Source organism: Hermetia illucens, chromosome 2, assembly GCF_905115235.1.
Source record: "Hermetia illucens chromosome 2, iHerIll2.2.curated.20191125, whole genome shotgun sequence".
Lineage (NCBI taxonomy): Eukaryota > Metazoa > Arthropoda > Insecta > Diptera > Stratiomyidae > Hermetia > Hermetia illucens.
The window spans coordinates 86,553,678-86,581,281 of NC_051850.1; the positions used below are offsets into that span (position 1 = coordinate 86,553,678).

General features: G+C 42.1%; 1 protein-coding gene across 4 annotated transcripts in view; it reads right to left on the reverse strand.

Moving 5' to 3' along the window:
- The window catches only part of LOC119649750, a 421,393-nt gene that overhangs the window by 76,771 nt on the left and 317,018 nt on the right, over nt 1-27,604 (reverse strand). Inside the window, exon 1 of one of the 4 annotated variants that reach the window (XM_038052043.1) lies at nt 26,393-26,406. The exons of the other annotated variants lie outside the window; for them this stretch is intronic. Coding sequence (XP_037907971.1) covers nt 26,393-26,403 — 11 coding nt within the window. The 5' untranslated portion in view covers nt 26,404-26,406. Of the gene's footprint in view, nt 1-26,392; nt 26,407-27,604 lie in introns of those variants that run through there. 4 annotated transcript variants of the gene reach the window in all.

The window sequence follows — 27,604 nt, forward strand, 5'->3', positions numbered from 1 at the left end:
CATGCATTGTAATAATTTCCAGCAGAGCCCAGGACAATGAGCATTCGAGATTATTGCATTGTGCGCAATGCACACATGGACACATGCCTCATGTGAGCTTTCATCGAAATGTGGTGCAGAACCATTTATCATGTCTCGGACTCTGTTTCGTTTATATTTTCCTGCATTCCTTTTTTCACGCTTTGGGTTTTGCATGCCGGGACGTAATCCCGGGCGAAGTGTTTAATGAATCACAAGAAAGAATCTGAATGCTACAATGCTTTGGTGCTCGCCGATAGTAACACTAAGTTCAGACGGGAACAATTTCGTAATTAAAGACTTTTATCTTGATTAAAACTAAAATTGCGACGGAAATATTGGGACACCTCGTAAGGAACAAACATTATAGCATTTAACGTATTATAGCTGGAGGACATCAGCATATGCATGTAAACCCAACTCCTCATTCAAAAGAACTGCATGGAAACGACAGCAGCACGCAGAATTAATATCAATTGATGTATCATCGTCCGTAACATGCCTATCTATCCAAATTTTATGCAAATACTGTCAGTTCGCACACAAAAGTAGGTCCAAAATCTTCGCACTTAAGCATAGTACTAAGTTCGCCTTTTCGCGTGAAATCTCATATAAAAACTGTCAAAAATTTCGCATTTGTGAAATAATTTCGCACCGTGGTACTAAGTTTTTCGCACGAAAAAATTTCGACCAAATTAGCTAAGACACAATTATCCACAGAAATCTACACACAGTTGTCAAATTTCCGTGCGAAAACAATGCACCTACACATTATTTTCGCGCGAAAATATGACAGATAGGCAGATGATAAACTGACTGACCAATAGTCTATAAAATTCTATTGTGTTTGGCTATTGTAAGTGGACGGACCTAATTTATAGAATTTAAAATGAAAAAGTTGAGTGTAGATGAAAAGAAAAAATTTATTAAAATTTTAAAAGAAAATAGTGCTGTGTGGGATTTGTCCGAAGCAGGGCATCGAAAAAGTACGGCATTGGCTGCCGGTTGGGAGAAGATTTCCAAAGAAATGAAAAGACCAGGTAATATAGTTTTATGAAAATGTTGGTGTAGGCATTATATTTGTGCTTTTATTACAGTTGCGGAATGCAAGACCATTTATACATCTTTTAAAGATTTAGCACGTTATAGGGGAAGGAAAAAACAGTGCCAAAAATCCGGCAGTTAGCTCATTCTAGATGAAAGTGAATCTCCCGAAACTTCGATTGGCAATGAAGAAGAATGTGCAGAATTTTCAGTTTGTTTGGATTTTTTGCAGCCGAATTCGTCCAAAAGAAGGTAATGTAACATTTTAAAATTTGTGTGGACATTTCGTGATCAGATTTTTTACAGGACTTTTTCAACAAGCACAATAGCCACCGAGGAGGATGTTTCGAGCCCTGCATCAGATGGTTCGCAGTACAATTTCGTAAGTTAATAAAACAATGTTTTGGACGGTTCGACTAACTAAACCCGTTTTATTTTTAGAATGCACAGTGTTCTTCATCATCGCAGACATTAAAACCTGCTACCGACTTGACGAAAGTTATTTCCGATATGATAGCAATTAAAAAATCTAAACTCGACGAGCCGAAATTGAAATATATCTCGATGCATGCCAACCTCGACCGACTATACTGCCAATTGCTCCGACATCAATGTACGAAAATTTATATTTGGCATCGGCGACAGCCAAAAGAACAATACTATGGTAACCCTACGAATAAAATTATAAATACAGTTTTTGATAATCTATAATTTATATCACTTTACCTTGTAATTGAAAAACATACTACCAGCTTTGGGAGGACATTTTATGGCAATATGTTTTCCATCAATTGATCCAACACAATTTGGAAAATTCCATTGGTAGTTGAAGTCATTTGCAGCATTAATCATGACGTTGGCATCAAATGGTGGAATGTATTCATTTAATGCTGATATGAGGGCAATCGAAACCTCATCAATTATTTTACCAAAATGTTGCTTACTTATTCTATACACAGAAGCGATGTGCCTTTGCAGAATTCCGCAAGCGAAGTACCTTACAATACAATAGTTGTTTTCGAACTATGTAAATAAGAAGAAACTACATATATATTACTCTAACACTGCCGCCAACTTTTGATTCGGAGATATTCCATCTGTTGACCGAGTCATTTTCTTGGGCTTCAAATAAGGTGTCACCATCGATAGGATCCGCTGAAAAGTTATCACGTCCATGTGAAAATTTTCACAGAATCTTATTGGATCTTTAATTAAATCCTGAAACTATATTAGACAAATTAAAAAATACTAATTGAACGAATTTGCAGAATACAACTCACATCTCTTGCAAACCTGCCACTTTTTTGTCGCTTCTTCAAATAAATGCTTTTATTTTGCCTTTTCTTTTTTTGTTTTTTGATAGATTCGGCAAGCACTGCACTATATAACAAAATAGCATCTTCCAAATCAGAATCAGAGTCTGAATCGATAAACATTTTTTGTATTTTGTGGAACACTGCTATTTTCTTTCAAATTGAAAATCTCCACTGTCACTGTCACAAATCTCCACTGTCAATTTTCCACAGCGAAAAAATTTCGTTCGAAAATATTTTTTCGTGCGAAAAACTTAGTACTACGCTTTAGCGGAATACGGCGCTAAGGTTATTACTGCCTTTCCTGTGACCTTACGAGTTAAACTTGGAAAGATGCACAGAACATGCACAATTCTTATCTTAAGTAACCTTTCCACCCCAGTTCAATTTAAGAGTTAAATAAACCGCAATTTTTACTTTCAAAATATCTGAAATGTTTTCAAAGAAATTACACATTAAATTACGACCTACATACAGAATCTGGAATCACCTTGGATTAACTAGGATGCTTGTAAGTTGTCTGAACATACTTTACGCGCTCCTACATTAAGGCATGAAATGGATGTCGGTGCATCCACTGGCGCTTTAGAATGGAAGTGACTATTGTTCGCCGTAAGAAAACGCACATTGCAATGGTAACCAGGGGAAAGGAAACAAAGAGCAACTTTTAACATCTTTTTTTATGCCAGAATACACTGAGTGTAACAAGTATTACACGTTCGAATATGCACACAAATATGGGAAAGATCTAGGACGTTTCAATGTTATCATTATTACCATTGAATCCGATAGAAACGTTGTTTCGCAGCAGATTTAATATAATCCCTGTAATGACTACAATGAGAGCTTCATCACCTTGGGCGACATTAGCTGTCTGAAGGTGATTGACATGTCAACATAGGGAAGTACAGGCTGTCGAAATTGGGAAATCTTAGCGTTGGAACACGAGTTCACTTTGAAGCATTTCACTAACTAACGAATTGGCACGGGCACTGAAGGTCATGGGCGCCAAAACAAAGTTACTAATGGAAGAAAGTGAGATGCTGTGAAATTGTGTGCAGCATTTAGCAACCATTGGAATGCATGTTTCTGCGAATATCATACCCGGTACAAAAATTGAAAAATCCAGGGAGCGAAAAAAGTCGATTGGCGGTTAAAATTACAGAAGAAAGGGTCGGATTGTGGGAATGGGCGTGAAATTGTTGCGAGTCCTGAAGAACGGGAGCTTCATCAATTCAAACACTTTATTAATTCAAGTGTGGTAAATGTAGTTTTTCTCCAAGACAGAGATACCTCCCTGTCAGCCCAGTCGCGACCGAAAGTTGAAGACCTTGGTAGTTGTTTTGTTCATTCGCCAACATGATGCATTTAACAAGGCCTGTAGTGAGTGTTTCAGTAAAGCTTTATTCTTTCAAGGTTGGCTCGTCTTGATCGACTGCACCTTTTGATGATAGGTTTGATCAGAGTAAAGTCGGGAAGGACTCAATTCAGCATCTATTGTTCGGGCTGCCTTTGGTCAATATTTTTTCCCCATTCATCGCGAAGACCGTTTATTGCCTTTAATAGTTGACCAGCATTCAGAGCCGATGCTGCGCGCGACTCTCCCGCGCCTAAAAACGGAACAAATTGTACCAACTGGTCTCCCAGGTTGGGGGTTGGGTAGGATTGACAACCCTACACGGAAAACTGAAGTTACGAATACACAACAGGAGCCTCGGACTGGATGGATAATACAACGACAAACCCGGCAACGAAAAAGGAATAACGAATTGCGCATTTTCTCATGGCACGTGCGATCCCTGTACAGAGATGAAGTTGCTGGCCAGCTAGCCGATACCCTGTCCCAATATAGGGCTGATGTAACAGCATTACAGGAGATGCGTTGGACAGGGACCGGTTTCCTAGAGAAGAGCCACCACACCATATATTATAGTGGCCATCCATAAAATCATAAGCTCGGAGTAGGTTTCGTAGTCAGCCAAAAAATGAAACCTGCTGTTATCGGCTTTGAAAACATAAGCGAACGGCTATTCACTCTGCGCTTGCGAAGCAAGTTTAGAAATATAAGCCTCATTAACGTTCACGCCTCTACTGAGGAGACTGCAGAGTCGGAAAAGGATACCTTCTACGAGGCAACAAACTCTCCAAGCCTGTCCCAAATATGATATCAAAATCATACTTGTGGATTTTAACAGCCAAGTAGGGAAGGAGCCCGTATTCAGACGATAACGGACAGCGGATTATTCAATTAACAGTGTCACACGAAATGGTTGTTGGAAGTAGCTGGTTTTCGCGGTACACAAACATACATGGGCTTCTCCAGACGGGACCACTTTCAACCAAATTGACCGCGTGTTGATCGAACGCTGCCACCTCTCAGCCTTGATAAATAACAGAACAGATAGGGAGGCCAATATAAACTCGGATCACTATCTCGTTGGCATGGAGCTCGAATAATAGCACCACCCAGAACCCCTCTGACAATCAGGTGAGAGTTAACACTGAAGCCATCCACAACACAGCCCCCCACAACAACAATAAAAGGGAACTGGATGCCACAATAACCGCAGTTAACAGAGGACCTGGAGATGAAGCATCAACAAATGATTTTCACAACCTGAAAAACGTTATCATCGAAACGGCTGCAAACATACTTGGCCCCAGCCGCAAAAGGAGTCGGAACGGCTGGTTTGACGATGAATGTAAGCTAGCTACGGAACGGAAGGATGCTGCATACCGAGTAATGTTGCATTCTCAAAGAACGCAGGCACGTGCAGAGACTTATCACGAACTCCGTCGAGAGGAGAAACGACTTCACAGACGGAAAAATGAAGCGTGGGAGAACCAACAAATCTGTGAACTCGAAAAGTACAGGGAGCAATCGCACCAGGCGCGGAAGTTTTACCAACAAGTCAGCAGGATGAAGCCTTATACACCTCGATGTTCATCCTGCCGAGACAAAGAGGGAAATCTGATTTTCGACAGAATGGGCATATTGGAGCGATCGGTTGAGTACTTTGATGAGCTACTGAACAACCAGAACCTTGGCGAGTTGGAGGTCCCGCCAACTGAAGACGACGGACAAATACTGTCGCCGCCAAATATAGGAGAAGCAGTCCATGCAATTCATCGGCTAAACCATTAGTCGCTAGGAGCCGATGGAATTACAGCCAAATTGATTAAATATGGAGGCGAACAATTACACCAAGTGGTTCATCAACTTGTGCTCAAGGGGGGGGGGGGGGGGGGCAGCGAATCAATGCCTGACGATTGGCAACGAGGCATTATCTGTCAAATACATAAAAAGGGAGATCAGACAGGGCAGCAATTATAGTGGTATCACGTTGCTAAGTACCATCTGTATGATATTCTCAGCTATCTTGCTAGGGCGGATAGCTCAATACGCAAACAACATCATTGGCCCATACCAAAGAGGGTTCATTCTAGGCTAATCAGGAACAGATCGGATGGAAAAACTGTTGGAATATGGACACCAGTTGCACCACCTATTCGTCGACTTTAAAGCATAGCCAAGGTAAACTGAATACGACCATGAGAGAATTCAGTATCCCGATGAAATTAATAAGACTAACTAGGCTGACCCTGACCAATGTGCGAGGCCAGATAAAAGTAGCAGGATCACTATCAAGACCATTCGACATCAACAACAGTCTACGTTCTTTAACCTGGCCCTGGAGAAAGTGATCCGTGATACTGAGGTAAATGCAAGAGGTACGATCCTATTCAAGTCCACCCAACTACTGGCCTATGCTGACGATATCGACATCGTGGGAAGAACGACCCGAGACGTACAATCTGCCTTCATCCAGATCGAGCAGGCGGCGCGAGACCTTGGGCTGCACATCAATGAAGGCAAGACAAAGTATATGGTGGCAACGTCAGCACCGAAAACCACCCAACCAACAACATCAAACCGCACTGGCCAAACGGGAAGAATAAAGATAGGAGACTACAACTTTAAGACCGTTGATAATTTCTCCTATCTAGGGTCGAAAATCACAACCGATAACATCTACGATGATAAAATCTGCGCACGGTTGCTGTCAGCCAACAGAGCCTATTTCAGCTTACAAAAAATTTTCCGCTCCAAACGTCTCACCACAGATTCCGTAGCCTACATAACGATGAAATCTATGAGCGACACCATGACCGTCAGGTTGTGGATAAAATCCGGATCAATAGGTTACGGTGGGCGGGTCACTTAATCCGTATGGAGGAGAATGATCCAGCCAGGAAAGTCTATAAGGGCAATATCTATGGTAGAAAAAGAAGACGAGGCAGACCCTGGCTAAGATGGAGCGATGGCGTAGATCAGGACGCCAGCCAGCTTGTAGGGATATCGAATTGGTGGTCGACACAAAACTAGGACGTCCTGAGTTCCCTATTAAGGCAGGCCTAAACCGGATACCGGTTGTTGCGTCGTTGATGATGATGATGAGGTTCGTTGGTACGCCGATCATAAAGAACACCAGTTATGGTACACCACTTCATCCAAGTTACGTGGACGCGTCAAGCGATTTTATAATGGAATTTACCATTGGTGGGTAGCACTGATCTGAGAAGTCTAAATCGCTCAGTTTTTGGCAGGTCCTTGATACTGATAGTGACAATGCCAGCTCCATTGGGATTCAGTCGTCAAAAATTCTGTTCCATTCAAATTCAGTCTCACACAGTGCTGCATGGGGCGATCATTTTACTTTTGAACAAGTTGTTTGAGATGAGCTTTGCTGTCAGACGCTGGGAAAACATCATTTGCGTAGAGTAATGTGTGGAGCGATGGACATTCGATATTCCGTGTGATAGGGGCTATGACAACAATAAAGAGAAGTGATGAGGAAACGCTTCCTTGTGTCATTTTTGTATACCCTATACACTTCCAACTTTACGCTTCGGATTGCGATGAGGTAATCTAACCCGTAAAATCGATATAATGTGCCGCACGAGTTTCTTTAGCGCTAGTCATTGCCGCAGCGTATACGTGAGTTTGTGTGGCTGAGGGTGGTTTGTGTGGCTGAACAGCAAATACCTTCTCTAGAAACGCAATGTGGAGATAGTGATGCTTTCTACAGTGCTTCTCCATTAATAACCCCGCAGTGTGTATTATATCAATAGTTCCGCAGTTTTCGTCTATATTTGAACGGTGTCGCGAATAGGATTGTGGAGAATGCATTAAAAAATCTTTATTAGATACCAACCGATTCGGATGGTAATTTGAATATTCAGCTTCCTCCACCATTCCCGGTCTGAAATCTTTCAGTACCTTTTTTTCGGCCACTGCAATGAGTGCAGGGAATTTTGTATATTTTAGACGGTTGGGTCCTAGAAGAGTTCTGAGTTGGCTGTTTATGGTACTGAAAATGATTTTATTTTAGTGAAAAAAATATTTGGTTAAAATCCAATCCTTTATTCCTACACAATACGCATACAATACATATACATATAATAAACATTAAATCTAAAATAAAGAACGATAGTTCAATTACTTATTGTATATAGATACATACTGTGAAATTGCGAGGCGCCAATAACTCAATTTTTGTGAGTGGATACGGATGAAGATAGGAAATTATGATGACTAGTGGAATTCGTCAATGATCTTGTGGCGCGGCAGGATTCGCGGCATTCGAAATTTATTTCGAATGTTGCGAATACCAACGGACAGATGACGTCACCGGCGCTCTCCACTCAGTTTAGATCTCGCCACAGGAGTGGGTCCGCACCGGATCCTGAGAAACAAACCAAATACGGGGATTCGAGAGAGCCTAGCGAAATAAACAACACGCCAGCTAAATCTGGAAATAAAAAAAGGACGGCTCGACCGAGTGCGTGGAGCTTCAAAACTCCAGATTCGAGTGTTGCGATCAAAAGGGAGGATCCATGACGATCGATGTTTCCCCGGGCTCAAAAGTTTTGTGAGGCGCGGTCTCTGAGGTTCCCGCCCTGCCTTGACATCCTTCCATCCGATTGTCAACATTGTTCCCGGCAAAGCCCCATGTGCACTTGACTTCTTCCTCCAAGTTTTGGGTTTCACGCCTTTTTCCCCAGAAGCATCTGTTTCTAATTTTCCTTCCCACCTTGTAGAGTAGAGTTTCCTGGCCTATATTTGATAGTATAGTGGCCGGTACCCCGCCTGTCATGCAAGAGACCGGGGTTCGATTCCACGCCGGGGAACCACACTGATCAAAGATGTGGTCAGTTGTGGATCCTCCCCTTCGATTGCGGCACTCGGGTCCGAAGCAGTCCTTGTTTTTTTTATTTTTTCTTTTTCAGGTTTATCTCGCGTGTTGTTTATTTCGATACACCAATGACACGGGAGGAATACTCAAAGGACACCGCCACATTCAGAAGCCTAGCCAACGAAGCGGCATGCAAGCATGTGTCGACGGAGCGTTTCGGTGGAGCATCAATGTTCGCGGGCGGACTTTCATGGTCAATTTCGTTGTCTTTTTAGATTTTTGGGTTAACTCGCTCGTCTTGGTCGTCTCCGACCATTATGGATGGTCGTTAGATCATCGATAAAATCTACTAGTCATTATAGGATTAAACAGCAAAGGATTATCTTCACGTAGTATGTTGAACAAGGAGGAATTGCGAATGCTGTGTGATGTGTCATGGCGTTGTATTTGGGAGGACAAAAAGCTGATCATTAAGCCCTTGGAGCAGTTAAGGACATATGCATCATTCAAGGAATTACGAGATTGTATATGTTAGATGGGCGATTAAAGAAAACCAATCGAGGAAACCTCCATGGAATAGATTCCATTACATGGGGATCACAATTATTGTAAAGTGTTGAAGAATATTCGAGAATATTACAGATGAAGTAAATACAAAGGGAGGAATGGGAATCCATGAATAGATAGAAGGAAGGGAAAATGAAGCTAGACATTCTGGAAGCTCGGCTGAGTATGTGAGCTTGATGAGGACAAAATCTATAATGTGTCAACGTTTGAGTGAAGGTTGCGCTGATCAGTACGCAAACCACCAACCCACAATCGTTTTAAATCATCTGCATATCAAAGACTAGGAGAGGCAAATAAGAAAGGAAGACTATCATTAAAATTTGTCAAAGATGGGTACCTTTGCGGAACGAAGTAATGGAGATAAGATGCAGTCATTGAACGAAACAGAGAATAGTTTCGGGACATCCATACGATCGGAAAATTTGGAAGAAGCAAGATTAATAGAGTGGGAAGCTTTTTAGAAATCAGTACAGAATATATGGACATTTTTTCTAATATTCGGGAACTTTGCAATAAAGTTTGTGAGTTCGAACAAGTCGATTTCAATCGAGCAATTGAATAGAAATTGATGCTACTCATTTACAGAGAATCGACCGCAAAGAGATCAAAGGTAGTTTTTTATGCATGAATGTAAGACAATATCACCTTCCTTATGTTAGGGAATAATAACAGTTCTACATATCCGGAAAAAAACCTTTGGACAAAATAAGAATTAAAATCGTGCCACGTCATATGTTGTAATGGGAGAAGTGCGCGAGGAGCGGGAATTGCGGACGTGCAACCAGATTTTAAAATGCTGTCGTCCGAGTGAAAATTTGAAGTTCTCTAAATAGTGGCGCAAGACGGTTCAAGTTTAGTGTGTGCCCAAGCGTGGTAGGCCACATGGCGCGATAGTATACCGTAATGTAAAATGCACTTTGATTTACCACCTACCGATCTGCTATAAAATCCTACTACTCTTATGCCATACCGTGTAACCCTGGCAGGCATCAACGAATGCTTAATGTTTCGTCACCACTAAATTGGTGCTGTAGGTTCAAATGGACCAAATCTCATCAGCACTGATCCGGCTCTAAGCGCAAGACCCTATAAGGCCTCACTGTTTGCATAGATAACCATGGGATCACTTAGTGATTTTACACCCGTTTAAAGCCGTGAAATTGGAGAACGAGAAAAATCCCTTTAAAAGGAATTTTAAAATTCCCAGATCACCAAGCGTAAGCTTCAAACGGAGCGTCAGCGAATGTGAACCCCAAAACGCACTGAACGAGGATATGGAGGTGGGTTTAGTCACGGAAGGAAGCAATTTTCATAAGAGTTGTGAGCAATTCGAGAAATTGGTCAAGATGCTGGAGGACGGGAAAGGCGTTCCATTTATCAATTAAAGAGGGATTCAATTGTGAATATTAGAGCTCCCTATACATTGACGAGAAGGCTAAAAAGTGATTCGGAAGAATAACTCCTTGCAGACAACTCCCTAATTAAGTGCCTTTGTGGTAAAGAGGAAGAATATCTCGAATACAGACTCCTCGAACCCGAGATGCAAGATGGGGTAACAAGTATACTAACATCAGAGGTCGTAGGCTACTGCGTCCTTCGAATTAGGAATTAAAGAGCGCAGAATGGCGCAAAATCTCAAATTCACCAGGCCAAAATGGAAGGATAGCCTTTCCGATAAGGATGCGCTTGATTTGATGGTGAAGTCCGCTAATATGAACCAAGCATCAGCAGAAAAGTTGACTAAACAGCTCATCCAGTCTGGTAGTTCTCAGTAGATGAAGCTCACCATACTAATGGTGGAGTGAGGAAATAAAAACGCTGAGGGTAAATGCCTACAAGCCAGAAGAATCGTCGAACGTTTGAGTAGATGATCGGACTTCCAGGATCTGCAGAAAGCGATCAAACAAAGCAAAAACAGACACTTTGAAAACTCTGTAACGGAGCTAACGTAAATCTCTGGGACACAGTTTGTAGTGTGATGGTGTCTAAAATAAAGGGGAAAAAATAACCGCACTTGTGAAGAATGGTTTGAACTCAGTAAACTGAATGGGACTGGAGATGTACCTCATGCCACTGAACTCTCCACGCTACCTGAGAAACATAGTGGCTAACTACTTTCTACTTTTCAGACAGGGAGCTAAAGTAAGAGAGCGACAAAGGCATAAGTTACTACCGCAGCTCCAGCAGCCCCCAAAAACTCGATACTGGGTCCACTCTTGTGGAACATCATGAATGATGGAGTCGTCTGCCTGCATTTACCAGAAGGGGTAAAAGTAACAGTTTCGCAAACGATATTGTCGTGATTGCAGTTGCAAAGCACATTCACGAGATTGAGGCAGCAGCACTCTCGCGAATGCTGGCAGACCCGTTTGGATAGCATGCTTCAGTCGAAAGATAAATGGCAGAAATTATTGGCATTCGTAATCAATGCGTAAAAAGAGCTCCGTATATCACAAAGGGAAAGACGATCGGCAGCCATACAGAAATGACAGCATAATTGCTAATCGGCCCCGTAAAGTAATATCTAACGATAGTTCCGCGAGGTGAACGGTTGAAGGATGTACAGGTATAGTTTAGTATTTACGTCCACGAATTGGGCACTTTATCAGTTTCTACTGATGTGTCCTCATCCTGGGTTAGCTGAAAAAAACGCAAGCCATCAAGCAACCGCTTCGCATCGTACATATGGCAAAGCACATCATACGCAAACAATTTGTTCGTAGCTTTTGAATAAGATAGAAAAATAGAACAACAACTCCCATGATGACCAATCCAACTGAAAACTTTGGTACTCTTTGTGCTTGTCTTCAGTCAGTCCCTGCTTGTCTCCTTCTCCTAATTAAAAGCCATTTGCCTAATGTAAATGACTCAGAAAAAGAGGAAGCAGCTACGATAAGAGGAAATTAAATCGAAGCAAGATGAAACACTAGTTGACTCAGCAGCAAAGGTTTGATCCCGAGATAGTACATGATATTTTGTCATATGTCGCTCTAATAGTAACTATTGGTTTCTACAGAATACCTCTTCTGGGTAGGGCATTCCAGATACACTCTTTTGAACGTTGTTAAAAGCTTTCTCGAAATCGATTGAATACATGTGAATCCGAATTCTGCACACTGTTTTGCCATGATTTGCAAGGAGTTGATATGCTGAGCACAAGAAAATCCAGAGTAGAAACCATCCTGCTTTCTGTCGATTGAAGCGTTTCTTGGTGCGTTTCAGGATTATTTTAGCTACTATCTTTGTCATAACGAATACCCAAATGCCCATCTAATTGTCTTGCGTGCTTCCTTTTGGAATCTTAATAATCTTGCAGCTCCGTAGAGACTGCGAGAGTTGCAAGGAGCAGCTCTACCGGAAACCACCTGGAACGGCGGCTTATGCACCATTGATTATTTCACTTTTAATTCAAGGAACGGTTTGTATCGTATTTTATGGTGGCTTGTCATTATATCCACTGGAGGAGAACTTGAGAACCGTGATGAGGTGTTCCTTCTATCAACGAAGCTGCTCGTTGTCGTGAGGGAGGAGCCCACCGCGAACGATCTTCACGGGATCCGCCTGCAAGCTCTTTCACTGACTATAAAATATCCTTCGAGAGAATAATATATTCGGTGTATAATCTGTATAAGTAGTAGGAAACAGCCAAATATACAACATAGTCATATTCAAGTCTAACCCTTGGTTTCAATTCCAAATTCATGTCAGTAGAACATACACAGAAGTTTGCTATGGCTTTTGAATTGACACTAACTCCAATACAATAACAATCAATTTGAATGGCAAATTCTGAGACTATAGCTCTCCTAATCTTTTTTTTGTGAGTGGTAAACTGACTTCTTAATGATATGACGAAGAACGCTGATCATTTAGCTAGGTTTAGGTAGTAGCATCGAATCTGATAACTTTCCTGTTAAAGCCGGAACTAGGAAAAGATTTTCCGCCCTTCTTTAGCACAACTCAAAGCATTAGAAGCCATATTCTGTTTGAGCTCAACCAAAATCATTTCACTTATCTACGCCCATCGGCAGCCATAGCTGCAATGTTAAATCTAATTAACGCATCTAAATGAGGCAGCTTAAATTTATTCAAATAAAAAGAAGTCCTCAGACTGAGTTAAACCCAACAAGTTACAAAACTACCCCATTCAAACTATCAACACGTTTCCCCTGGACCATGCAGCTCGAAGAAAACTATTTTAGTTGAGCGTTCACACTCACTGGGCTCCCAAAAAGCGTGAAAATGCTTTGCTCCACTCTTTCCATGCACTTCAACTTTTCCACATTTGAATAGAAAAACGTTTGCCCAATAACTCCATAGAAAAAACATTTCATGCAGATTGTCATATGCAGCAAATTTTACGTTGCATTTGAAGGGAATGCATGTGCAGATAGACGCAACTAAATCACGCTATTTTAAATTGAATTACAAAATATTTTGCAACACTTTTGCTCTTGTTAAGGATTGAAAGCATTTTCCCGGTTTGAATTAAATTTACTCTTAGCGAGGATTAAAATTTATGAGTATATTGTTCACGGAATTTGAATTTTCCGGGTATAGAGAGAAGAAGAAAATTGCTTTTGGAAGTAGAAGAGAAAAATTTGTTCGAAGCCAAACCCGATGCTGTTATTATTAAATATCGCAAATAAAATACTCATCCGCTGGCTTTAAAGATTTAGTGTAAAATACCGCCTTATTAAAGACGGTTTACTGTCAGTTTATTTCGGCAATACTGAGATGCACGGTATTGGTACCCGATCGATGGTTTGATCTGATAACACGTAAATCAGCGGGCGTAAAATCTTGCAATGTATCTTTCAGGTGCGATTATTAGTTGACGCCCTTTTGGAAGTGTGGAGTTGCGTGTTCCTCTATCCAGGTGCTGGTAACCAAAAAAGTAGAGGTATTACCATTGACCGCGCATCCACTGTTGGATTTTAAGCGTGAACTTGGCACAGACCTTTGATAGACGATTGAGTTAGGAATTTTATTTAGACATTCACTACGAACGTTTTTTCCTTTTCCGACAGGTTCCCGGCAATTGAAAACGGAGTGTACATGGGTTTTTACCAGATATACATGGTGAATGAAACGCCACGATTACTATTCTATGAAATTTCAAATGGCGACAGAACTCATTCTAAGAAGTTACTCGGACATTCTGAGCCTAAGCGAAGTGAGATGAAGGGACTCAGGACTCTCATGTGGCATTACATGCGATGGGGGAACCGGTCTTAGGGTCCCTGACGAATGATATCGGCCTCCGAAGGAATATTCGCTCTACTGCTTCTCGCAGGGTTGTAGAGCTTCGTGCCCCAGAATTCAACACGAACCACTTACATACACCAGTTGTAGTTCGACTGAATTGATTGCTAGCCGAATATCATATCTCTTGATTGTCATTACACGTCATCTTCTCCCGGAGCTTATTAAAATCGTCGTCTACATCTCTTGGAGACCCCTTGGGGTGTCACAAGATCCAGCTGATTGCTCATGATTCACGATGGTGAGTAGTGCCAGAGAGGGGAAAAAGCATATCGCAACGGTACTCAATCGTATTAAGTACGATGAAATTCCACCTTGTTGTCAAGAATGCATTTTAAAATCTTCATGGTGTGGAATTACAACCAAATCAGACGGTAGTTTGAAGATTCTGTTAGACTTTTAAGGAATGATGTTCAACAGCCTCAATAAAGCAATTAAAAAAGTCCCTGAGCCAGAATGTTAAATGTTTCGTGTTCACTCCTTTATGGAGTATAGTACATTTACACCGTCTCTTTGTTGGTATTGTTTTTTGTTGCTGTTGCTTCGGGCTGCTTAAGTTTTATCTTAATCATACTAGCGTAGCACAGAGTATTAGAATTCAGTTTTTTATTTCTAGAGTTCAGTTAAAATGCCTTCGGGTCCTGTTCCTGATGCTGCATATAGTGCCTCAACCATATACTTACGCGGCATCGTAACCGGATTCTAGGGGTCAAGCAGTGTACTGCAGGATAGACTGATGCGGAACATAGCTCCCTGAGGCCAACCTATCTTTCTCTAAGGATGAGTTGTCTCTCCTCTGGGACGGTGTGTGCCTTTTCAGGGGCCAAGCCTCTCGTCTACCAAGACCGTTAGTGAGTGGTGATAGCCACACCCTGTACGAGGTGACCCTACTATTAACAAAACGCTACGGATCTAGACTGGGGAGTCGAAAAACACCTCCCCCAATCCAGGGTGTCATGCGAACCGTGCCCATTGGATAGTTTGCAGTCGGGGGTAACTGACTGTATTCGAACGGAGCCTCACTGATACCTGGTCGCCTCAGTGAGTAAGTTTGATCTTACCGTGCTACGGGGGGCTATGGCACGGCAGTCCTCTTAACCCCCATACTCGTGGGAATCAAATGAGTACAAAACTGGAAAAAAAAACAAAAACCAAAAAAGCGGGGCCCCGTACCGCACCAAAACTGGTTAATCAGGCGGAGGCACGTCTCCGAATTACTGAAAGCCAAGTGACTACACCCAAGAAGGGAGAAGTTGGGACGTCAAGCAGTGGATCCAAGGTGAGCATTGGTATACTGCGTGGACTACAGCCAACGAACACCACTGCTCAAAGAGCAGGGAACCAGCAAAAGCACGTCTGAGATAAATATAACAGACGTCAGGAAGGAGACAGGTCTCAGTGGCGCCGGGGTTAAATGGTACCTGCGCTATCTGAAGGAAGGCCTGAAACCAGAAGAGGCCCTTAAGAAGGCTCAGGACAGACCTAAGCCATCTCTACCGGAGCCGAGAAAGCGGGGAGCAGCAGAGATCAGCCCGCATGAAGGGAATGCTCCCAAAAAACCCAGACCTGAACCCACGGGAGGAGAAAACCCGGGCAGGTCAGGAGTGAAGGCAGGACCCAGGAATCCCGGCATTAGCTATGCTAGTGCGGTCAAGGGCATTCGACTGGCCATACTGCCAAAAAGGTTTCCCGAGCAAATACTCACTCGGGAGGAACAGGAAATCATTGAAGAACTTGTCGTCAAGCAGATGATCAAGGGTTGGACGTCGAAACTGATGTTCACCGGGATACGCTTTCGACCAGGCCTTATACTGGTGGACTGCGCGACGGAAGGTACCGCAGAATGGGTCAGAACCATAATTCCTAGATTGCCAGGCTGGCAAGGGGTGGAACTGTCAACATGTGCTGGAGATGATATACCAGGAGCCCACATGGTGACAGTTTTTCTCCCAAAGGCCGCGGCAATAGTAACAGAAGACCTTATGAGACTCCTAATTGCTCAGAACGAAGATCTCCATACTCGACTATGGAGAGTCTTCAGAAGCAAGGTGGAGGGAAAGGGTAAACTCCTCACGATCGGGGTAGATGACCGATCCCTAGAGGCAATTAAACGTCGGAGTTGTCATATCAACTACCGATTTGGCAACATACCCGTGCATGTGCACAAGGAAAAGCCAAGGAAAGAGGCCTCGGAGGAGGCATCGGGTGGAAAATTTACCGAGGTCCCTGAAGAAGTCGCGGAAGCCATAGAGGCGGAAAGAACGGGATCAACCAGGGAAATAGACCTGCTGCCCAGTGAACAGCAGAAGCTGGACGACCTAGACCTAGGACTGCTAGGGCTCGGGGTGGACAGCGACGCGCAGGAAAGCGCCATGTCGGAGGAGGAGGGTGACACTCCGACAGTGGAGACGAGCTCCAAACAATAACGGAGCCAATGGCCAGCACTAGGATAGCCCAGATAAACCTCCACCATGCGAGAGCTGCATCTGCAGTGATTGCAAGGGCAAATTCCAAGGAGAACATTGGAATAGTGCTGGCTCAGGAGCCCTGGGTGTACCGGGGGCAGATTCGCAGTCTGCAAGGAGGAGACATGCAGGTAATTTGGGACTCCTCTTGTGAAAAACCAAGAGCTTGCATTATTCTCAAATGTAATTTCTTTCTAGTTCTTAACCGGGGACCTTGTGGCTCTCCAAGTCTCATTGGAAGCCGGGAGGAGCACTCGAGAGGTAGTTGTAGCATTGGGATACTTCCCAGGAGACGAGAGCCGGGCTCCACCGGAACAAGTCGCAAAGCTGACGGAGTATTGCGAGGAGAGGGCGTTACCACTTCTTCTCGGCTGCGATGCCAACGCCCACCACGAAGTGTGAGGAAGCAGTGACACTAATCGTAGAGTTGAGTACCTTCTCGAATTTATTCTTAGTAATAAGTTAGATATATACAACGTAGGGAACACTCCAACATTTGTGACCAGCACCAGACAAGAGGTACTAGATATAACTCTAGGAAATACCCTAATGAACGGGATGGTCAGGAATTGGAGGGTGTCGGATGAACCCTCAATGTCTGATCACAGGATAATCAGATTCGATATTGAAGGTAACTCCGAAATAAAAAGAATAATAAGGAATCCCAAGAGGACGGATTGGGAATCCTACACAATGCACCTGAGCAACAACATTGCCCACCTTCAAGGGAGCGGTGACATCAGGAGGGAATTAGAATTAGAAACGGTGGTGGAAGATCTCAACACAATCGTCATTGACGCATATGAGGCCAGCTGTCCGGCCAAGACAGTCAAGTCATCAAGGGATGTACCATGGTGGAACAGGAACTTAGCCAGAATGAGAACGGAGGTACGAAAACTCTTTAACCGGGCAAAACAAACCGGGGACTGGCGGAGGTATAAAAATGCACTGACTGCGTATAGCAACGCCATCAGGGAAGCGAAACGGAACAGCTTTAGGGAATTCTGTGAAGGGATTGAACAGATCACAGAAGCAACCAGGCTGTACAAGGCTGTAACCAAAGACGGGAGAATATCCTCTGTCTGCTTGAAAAAGGAAGATGGGACATTCACCGAGAATGAGGAGGACAGGGTACACCTGCTTCTCAGAACTCATTTCCCGGGGTCCTACCCCTCGGCGGCAGGCGACAATAATCTGCCTGACACCCCAACAACGAATAAAAGGGGAAGGAAAGAGAGCTGGAAACTAGCAAAAGAGGTATGCTCAGAAGCTAGGCTAAGATGGGCAGTGGGAACCTTTCAACCAATGAAATCTCCCGGAGCAGATGGCATTTTCCCAGCACTTATCCAGAGAGGCCTAGGAATTATCTTAGAGTCTCTTCTGAGGGTGGTAAGGGGGAGCATAGCACTGGGTTACATACCAAGGGCATGGAGACGGGCAAAAGTGGTCTTTATTCCGAAGGCGGGTAAAAAGGATCCTTTTGACCCTAAATCTTTCAGACCAATCTGCCTAACATCGTTCGTACTCAAAACGGTGGAGAAGGTCATAGACAACTATATTAGAACTAACGTTCTAAAGCGTAATCCCTTACATCACTGTCAACACGCTTACCGGGCAGGAAGGTCAACTGAAACTGCTCTGTATCAGCTGACAGAGGTACTACGGGACGCCATAGAAACAAAAGAAATTGCACTGTGCGCGTTTTTGGATATCGAAGGAGCATTCGACAACACATCGCACACAGAGATACAGGATGCCCTGAGCCGCAAAGGAGTAGGAAACACCCTGGCACTCTGGATGGGCAAAATGCTAGAAAGCAGACAAATAGAGGTACAAACAGGTACAAATTCTATTGTCATGAACACCACTCAAGGCTGTCCACAGGGCGAAGTACTACCATCCAAACTGGATTAAGGGTTACTAGTGCCTGGTGCAGGAAGGTGGGACTGCGGATCAACCTAACCAAAACCACCATAGTACCATTCACTAGGAGGCGTAAGCTGGATCACCTGAAAGCCATAACATTACATGATATGGAGGTGAAACGAGAAACAGAGGTCAAATACTTGGGAATCACGCTAGACCAAAAATTACTCTGGAAGACACATGTCGGAAACACTTGTCGGAAAGCCACGAGGGCGCTGATGACTTGCAGATCCATAGCAGGAAAAAAATGGGGTTGCAGCCCGAAGATACTACTTTGGATATATACTGCAATAGTAAGACCAATGATTACCTATGGAGCGGTAATCTGGGCAGAAAGAACCCAACTCAGCACACAAGCCAGGGAATTACATAAGCTCCAAAGGCTGGCTTGCGTGTGTATCAGTGGGGCAATGAGGACATGCCCAACGGCATCCCTGGAGGTCTTTCTGGGATTAACCCCTCTCCATCTGCACATACAGATGCAGGCAAGGAGATCAGCATTCAGGATGGCCGGTAGCATGAGTGAGGCGGGGAGCTGCCTAAATCGAAGGAAGATTGATATCTATTCTAGGCGGTATCCCGAATTACTGATACCGAGGGACAACATGACAACGAGGTTTCACTTCGATAAGAAGTTTGAAACACGTTGGAGTAACAAGGCAAACTGGGAGAGCGTGGCTGCGACATACGGCTTAAACCGGCAACTGATTACTTGGTACACTGACGGATCCCTCATAGCAGAGGGAGCGGGTGCCGGTGTCATTGGTCCCAGGAAAATGTACTTTGAGCCAATGGGCAGGTACACTAGCATATTCCAGGCGGAAATTTACGCCATAGACAAATGTGCCTCCTTTAATCTGCAAAGGAACTACAGGGGGCAGAACATAGCTATTCTCACCGATAGCCAAGCAGCGATCAAGGCACTTAGGTCCAACCAGGTGAACTCTAAACTGGTATGGGAATGCCTTGAGAGACTGAATACACTCGGCTCGTCCAACAAGGTCTGGATACTTTGGGTTCCAGGCCATGCTGGGCTGGAAGGCAATGAGGCAGCGGATGAACTAGCCAAGAAGGGAGCAGGGATGCCTTTACACGGGCCAGAACCCTTCTGTGGAATCGGAAACGGTTTCATGGCTATGAATCTAAGAAACGAAGAGAAACGGTTGAGGGAACTATATTGGGCGGGCCTACCAGGGATGGAGCAGTCCAGGGTGCTTATTGGGGGATACGAACCCATGCGCACAAAGGATTGCTTAAACCTCACCAAAAAGAACCTCCGAATCATAGTGGGAATTCTCACTGGTCATTGTCGGCTGAACTACCACCTAGGGAAGCTAGGGATATCTACGGACACTGCCTGCAGGTTCTGTGAGGAGGAGGACGAAACCTCTATGCACGTCCTGGGACAGTGTCCGGCACTTGTGCAAAGTAGGTCGATACATCTGGGAGAACACTTAATACCAGATGCAAAGCTGAAACTTCTGGAAGTGGGGAACATACTAAAGTTCCTAACGGTTACTGGCCTGCTTGAGATACTATGATCAACAGGTACACTATAACCAGTAAAAGGGGCACAATAGTTCTTCAAGGACGCGGTGCGACTTTCCCTTAACAGAATAATAATAATAACCGGATTCTAGCAATGCACTTCAGCTCTTCCACTGCTTCTCCGAGAAGCTTGCAGATTTAGGCAAATTATCCCGGTTTAGTAGATTCCATTGCAGAAATGGCAAGCTCCATTGCGCAATGGAGCTCTCGCTATCCACTACCATTTCTGCTTTTAGGCCGTATACCGATCAAGGCAGGATGGAGTAACAGTGGCGGTACTCCCACATAGCTACATAGTGGTGACCCTGGCACGGAACAGCTCTAACTTGTTTTTACTATTGAAATAATTCAATTTCCAAATTTCGGAAGGTTTTGCATACTGCATACCGATACCGCCAACATCAGAAACGACGCTTCCGAGGTTCTATCTAAGTCCAATGAGCAACCAGACTTCAGGTATTTGAAGAAAAATGATTCAGTTCATCGAACTCTGCATCCTACAGCTAAGGCCTCATGAAGGACGCCACGAGAAGAAACATACCGTCGATCAATCTGCTGTGGGTTTTCTCTAGTGCGCTCCGTAATATTTACAGCTATCGCGATAACAGAAGACATATTAACACCCCTTTATTTACTCCCTTTGAATGCTTTGATAACAGAAATAATTTCTCTTCCGTTTGGAACAGAAGTCTTTATTCGTATGTTACCTTGGCTTCCCATATCAACCATAACAATTGGAATTTCACCGAATGTTATATGATTGAAGTGGTGGTGATGGTCTGCCTTTTCAACTACTTAGCATCCTGTTTGCGTGTAATATCTCTCCCCGGACCATAGAAATGCTTACCACCACCTGCAAACTCTTCCATGATATGGTACATCCTGGCCAGGCTCAGCTTCACCCGCACCATGCAATGCACTTCTCCTACTTTTCCATGGAAAAGAAGATCTCTCGTATTACACTCACCTGCAATCCAAGCCATCGCAGCACATAGCTCCTTACGTTCATCGATCCACTTCCACTTTTTAGCGGTTAGTCTGGTCTTGTGATATCCTTTTAGGATATCACCGAAAACTTCATCCCCGGCACAGTCAAACGTAATTTTGATGGTGGACCCAGTGCTCATTAATAGTTTTGAGTTGCTTGCCCAGCAAGAAAGTTTTTTTATTGCTGGATGAAAGCCGGATCGCGGATACGGACCGTGTTGATTTTGGGGAACCGATAACTTGTTCTTCTATGAGTAGATAGAGTAGCATCGCTCAAACGAAAGTCATCAACCATCAAATGATGGTCCCTTTAAAGATCGATGTCATAATCCTTTTCGTTATCCACATTCTGGGCACAAGTGCGCTTCTGATTATTATATGGACGATGTTCATTACTCCTCAGTTGAAACCTATGGGAGAACCTAGGGAGGGAGGGATAACAACATCTTGTCAGAAATTGGCCCCCAAGGTCAAGAGAGACGCCTTGCTGTAACCTTCAGTAACTATCCGGCACCAGTTTTGCTTCTGCTGCCACTAACCTTTCCAGACCACAAAATCACAGTGTCTCAAGAGGTGGAGGAAATACCATATCTATTGTCGCCTTTTACGACAAGCAGTGAATATTTTGAATGTGTTGTTAACCTCCAACTAACAGAGTCCTGTTGCTTTTCCCAATTTCTTTCGATTGTTTGACCGTTCAGCTTCTGTGGCGCTGACAGTTGAAATTGCTCCAAACGTTGTTGAGAAGCAAATAATCTTATCGAACTTTACTCAAAGTATTCCCACTATCTGCCCGTTACTGCTCGGACAACTATGATCCTATAGTGAAGTTTGACCCTCACTACTTACAGAATATATACTACGAATAAGTTCTTGAGGTTTATTGTTTTATAATAAAGATTAATTCATATGATTCCAACAGCATACAATATTGTGGTAAATATAGAGAAGTAGTCATATCTCTCGTGAGGTACCCTTCATTGGGCCCATTTTCGTAAGGCGACACAAGTACATATGCATATTTTTTTAAGCTAAAACAAATTAGAACGCAAGGAGCCATCTAGCTTATGTTCTGATCACTTACTTAGAGTTACACAATTTTCAGGCCAAAGCGGATGAGGTTTCTGCATTATTTTTGAAAACTTAGCCGGGTAGTATTAAACGTCAATCACCTACATCTTTCTCTGGCATTTTAGGAATTCCTCATATATGTACACATAAGTACCTATTGTGATATTCGATTAGCGTGTAGCATTGTGGATGACTGTCAGTTAATTGATGCGAAGCTATGAATGATTCTAAAAAGGATAATTCAATCAAACATTAAATTTCTATTTAGGTCCCTATTTTTCAATAATAAGCTTAACATCATACGCCACATGAGAATCTTAGATTACTGGCAACATACGTGTAACTCGAAAATAGATACTGGAATCTCAATTAATTTCCCAATATGCTATTATGAAGGAAATATCTGCGTCCTTATCAGATAAAGTACGATGACATTCTGGGCGTTTGTTCCTTGCAAATGTTCATACAATTCAAATACGAGAAGGTATACCATCATGCGTCCATGTGCCCAGATACATTTATGTCCACATGCATGGTCATATATGGACATTGTGGTATCCAAATGCGATAAGAAATCATCCTGGGAAAACTGAAAACCTTTCTCCAATCTTCTTTTCCCTGCCATTTGTATTTCATATGAGTTTTCTGCCTGTTATTTTGCTATTTCCGAAATATTCCCCTTGCATGACTACTTTTCCAGCAAATCAGGAATTCATTTGTCCTGCATTGTCCATCAACCTCATTTCTATATCCTTTTATTACCTCTTTCGGTTGCGGTCCATTCGGACACAGCTGGGAAGGTGAGCACGTGGGTAAGTCAGTCGTCAGTCCGAAGTCATGGTATTGGAAGCAGGATTCGCTTCAACCCCAAGAAAAATCCTCTGATCCAATCATACGGACACACATCAAGTTTCCTGCAGAAGTTTTTGATGCTTGGGACAGAAACTAAACATTTTTTGGAAGTATTTCAATACCTTGGAGCAAAAGCATCGATTTGTAATAATGATTGGCAAGCCATTGTGTGGAAAATTGAGGAATATTGTTAGACAAAGAATGTTTTCATTAAATGTTATTATCATTGCTGGTACAAAGTCCATCAAAGGGAAACGGTTAAATAAAGGGATTCTCCAATAAAATATTTCTACCTAAAAGGATGAGGCACAGAATCATCACAAAAGTTTTGGACGAAGATAAAAACTTTACCTATTCAATTGATGTTCGAATTATATTCTTTCATACTAAGCAATTTTATATATCCTGTCCCATATTTAGCCTTTTTATTCATATATCGAGTAATATGGATATGTATATGTAGTGGGTTAATTTTGGATCCTTACCAACCAATACGTAGAGAAGGAATGTGATTTCATACCACAACTCGGTCGCTAAAGTTGCTGGAAATCATATATGATTTCCAACAAATCCGAGGGAATATGGTGGTCAGTTTTCAAAAATCCTAGCGAATATTTATGATTCCATCATATCTATTCATTTATATTATATGCCTTTAGCTTTCCTTTTTATTCTTTTCCTTTTATCTTATCAAACGATGACCAAACCTTATTAAAATTAATTCACTGTCTGTCCAAAACAGCTACACGGCTACAAATAAAATTTGGTCATCATATAGGAACTAAGGAATCCCACGCATACAGTAAGTGGCATAGATTTACGTGGAGTTTGAAGGGGGGCTCCCTATACATGCAAAGGGGAATGTAAAAATTGTTTTCACCGGATATAGTCATATGGGATATCAAATGAAAGGCCCCGATGAGTACTTTCCGAAACAGTTTAGTTGTATTAGTTTTGACATGAATTACGAAATGCGGGAGTAAAGAACCAAAATGTGCACACTTCAAGTGAGACAAGACTCAATTTCGGAAACTATCCAATACAAATTTCTGAAAAAAAAATCAGGGTGATGCACTTGTACGAAATCAAGGCCTCAAAATGTGTCCCATTTCGATATTGCTCAAATACTTTACTAATACTAATACTTTACTTTTTAAAGTTGCCCGACAAATCCCCCTTAAGTTCATCCTAGGAGTACAAAAATTTGCAATTCGGCTATAAAAGTTATAACAATCATTCTTATCAATTTCGTACAGATTTACTCCAGGCAATTAGATATTGACGTCATAATTAACGAGAATAATTGATATTCCAGTCAAATATTAAAATTCCGTTCATAAAGAATTTGCTTCCCCCAACCCTGTTTGTGTGAAACAAAACCTTATTAGAATCAATTCCATGTACATCTGTCCGTCTGTCTGTCTGTCACACCAGATTTATTCGAAAACGGCTATACCGATTTTCCGGAAATTTGGTGAGAACGTGTGGTGTGTGAATTCCTCTACATTAGCAAGCGGTGCCTTTTGTGTTGAGTTCAAGGGGGGCTCCCTATACATGCGAAGGGGGTGAACATTTATTTTCACAGAATATGGCCATCAAATGAAAAGGCCCAATGAGTACTTTTCAAAACTGATCCCACATTTGATCTCGGATGAAATGTAGGGGAACGAGGGGGAAATCGAACTATTACTAACAAAGTTATAGAAAGTGAAACTTTCACATTTTATGTGAATGTCGTGCATTCTAAAGAGTGTTTGATGTCATCCTAACATATCAATTGGTCAAAACTACAACGACGTGAGCTCATATGAATGGGGGCCCCAGGGATACATCTCGTATTTGTTTTTTAGTCATTTATATATCATATTATCATCTCATATCAATTACTCGAGACACGTGTTTATGTATTTATATGTATATGCTAATGAATTTTTGAGGTCGTGCCTAATTCAGAGAGATATTGAAAGAACGGTATTCAATATACGCACTGTATACATACGTTCATATGTATGCTTTTGTGCACGAAGTAAATTAATTTATATATACGAGCATGTATAAGTAATAGGCAATAGGCAATGTTTGTTTATTTAGGGTGAGCATAATATCTACATCTGTAATATGTACGCATATGCTATAGTTCGACAAAATAGCAAAAGACATTGTGAGGAAAAAGATATATTGTACTATTGCAATAAAATTGGGAATTAAATATAAGGCAATCTCCCTTGTTTTACTGCTTTTAGTGTCACTTTCAAAATAACTAAACTTTTTGAATGAATGAAAACATCCTTTTCAAATTAAATGCACTCTAGTGTTACTTTTCTGATGGTTTACATTCAGGGTAACAGTGACGTAGTATCATGAGCACTTTGAATACCTGATGAACGTAGAACGTGTATTTATAAAAGACCTAATGTGTTGGTAGACTCCGCTAAAGGTGGTCCCATGCGCATTTCAAGGAAAAAGAAGATTAATTATAGCCTAAAGGACCGTACAATGCCTAGTTGTTTGTAGGCGGAGTAAACTTGTGAGCTAGCACTCAAATAGGTTATTAGTTGGGATGAGAGGGGCAGGCCCTCAAGGTAAAGCCATAGAAACGTTAACCCTACTTAGAAGGTGGATTGATTGGATTCTAGAATATTTGTATGCTCCCCATTAATGGTATACTCGCTCCCTCTAACTTGAACGGGAATTCCAACGATGAACACGGAACATTTTATTCTTAAATGGAATAACGACTATCATCCATGCTCTGAAAATTCCATCGAAAGCAAGCGTGAATCCTGGCAACTGGTATCAACAAAACCAAAATATATTAAAAGTCGACTAAGTTTTATCAGCGCCATCCCACCTCAAGGTAAAGCTCGGTTTCATAATTCAACGATGATGATGTTAGGAGAAGCAATCTTCCGGCCGATGTGTTTTGCTCCATTTATAGGAATGGTTTATGGTAGCTGCACATATGTATAGTATATATGTACTCTGAAGAAATTCAACACTGCTTTTTTGATAGATCCTGAATGTAAGGATTTTCTATTAAGACAGGAGTATGACATTCGGCAACAGCAAATCAAACGGGAACAAACTATTTGAGGGGCGCTGACATACTCTGACATAAATGAAATCATTGCGTTTTTACCTGTCTTCCATGCTCGTAGGACAATCGGTAGTCGATAAGCTTGCAAATTTATATAAAATCGATTTATGTTCCATTTTTAGGTTACCTAGAAAGAAAACAACACTCATTATAGTACATACAGGACACTTGCTACATATGATACCGCTTTTCAAGAATACACGGGTTATAAACATTCCTTATAACTGAATATTGACCAATAAAACCTATCCTGATAGGAGGAGAGGAGAGGCGTCCCTACGTCTACCATCGACTGAGTTGTAAAATGTATTTTGGAAGATTCAAAATGAATCCTGAGCCTAGAAGGGTTCTATTCTAATACAGTGCCTGCATGTGCACATATCCAAATATGTCCCTATAAAGGACAAATAATAAAGTCATCGGGAAACCAAATATTTGGGTCATCTGTCAACAACACAATATCCATCGTTTTATGTTCCCCCACGCCGTGATGATGTAAAGTCACAAAATAATATCGTAAAATTTTACTATGAAAGAAACCGGAAAGGTTCCGTGTAAAGTAAAGAAAATTCAAAAGTAATTTTATTTTGTATACGCACCGTACCGAATTTCCGTTTTATTCGTTTGCCATGCAAAAGGTCGTCAATAAAAGTCACCAAAGTGTAACAGATGGGGCAAAACAATGAAAAACCTGACCCATCTGTTCCCAATAACATATGTATGTATGCATATAACAACTCCACATGTAAATACGTTTGTATCTTGTCTATCAGGCTTCGATGCATGCACAATGAACCTAATACGGAAACCATATAGGAATGAGATTGGAGTGGGACGAGACAAAAAGGATTGCCGTAGGACAGTAACAGTAACGGATGATCAGGTTTTTGTATATGGAACGGAAAGGAAACAAAATTTTCCGGTCGGGAATCTCGTTGAAATCTAAAACAAATGGTTTGTATAATAGCCCCAGGATCATTCCATAATGTTAATGTTGTTTAACGTTGGCCTCCTAATGCCTTCCGAGCGGAATCATTGTTGGTCGTTGGTGCTTGACTGGTTTTTGCATATTTGGAATTTTAAGGGGATGAGTGGTATTGGGATTTGGAGGTGGATTGGTTCATTGGATGCTAATTGTAAGAAAGAAAAAGGTAATGTAGTAGTTATGCTTACCATTCATTTTATAATACTTATACCTCCCTTCCCTCTGTGGCAATGCAAACATACATAAGTGTATCAAAGGATAGACTGAAA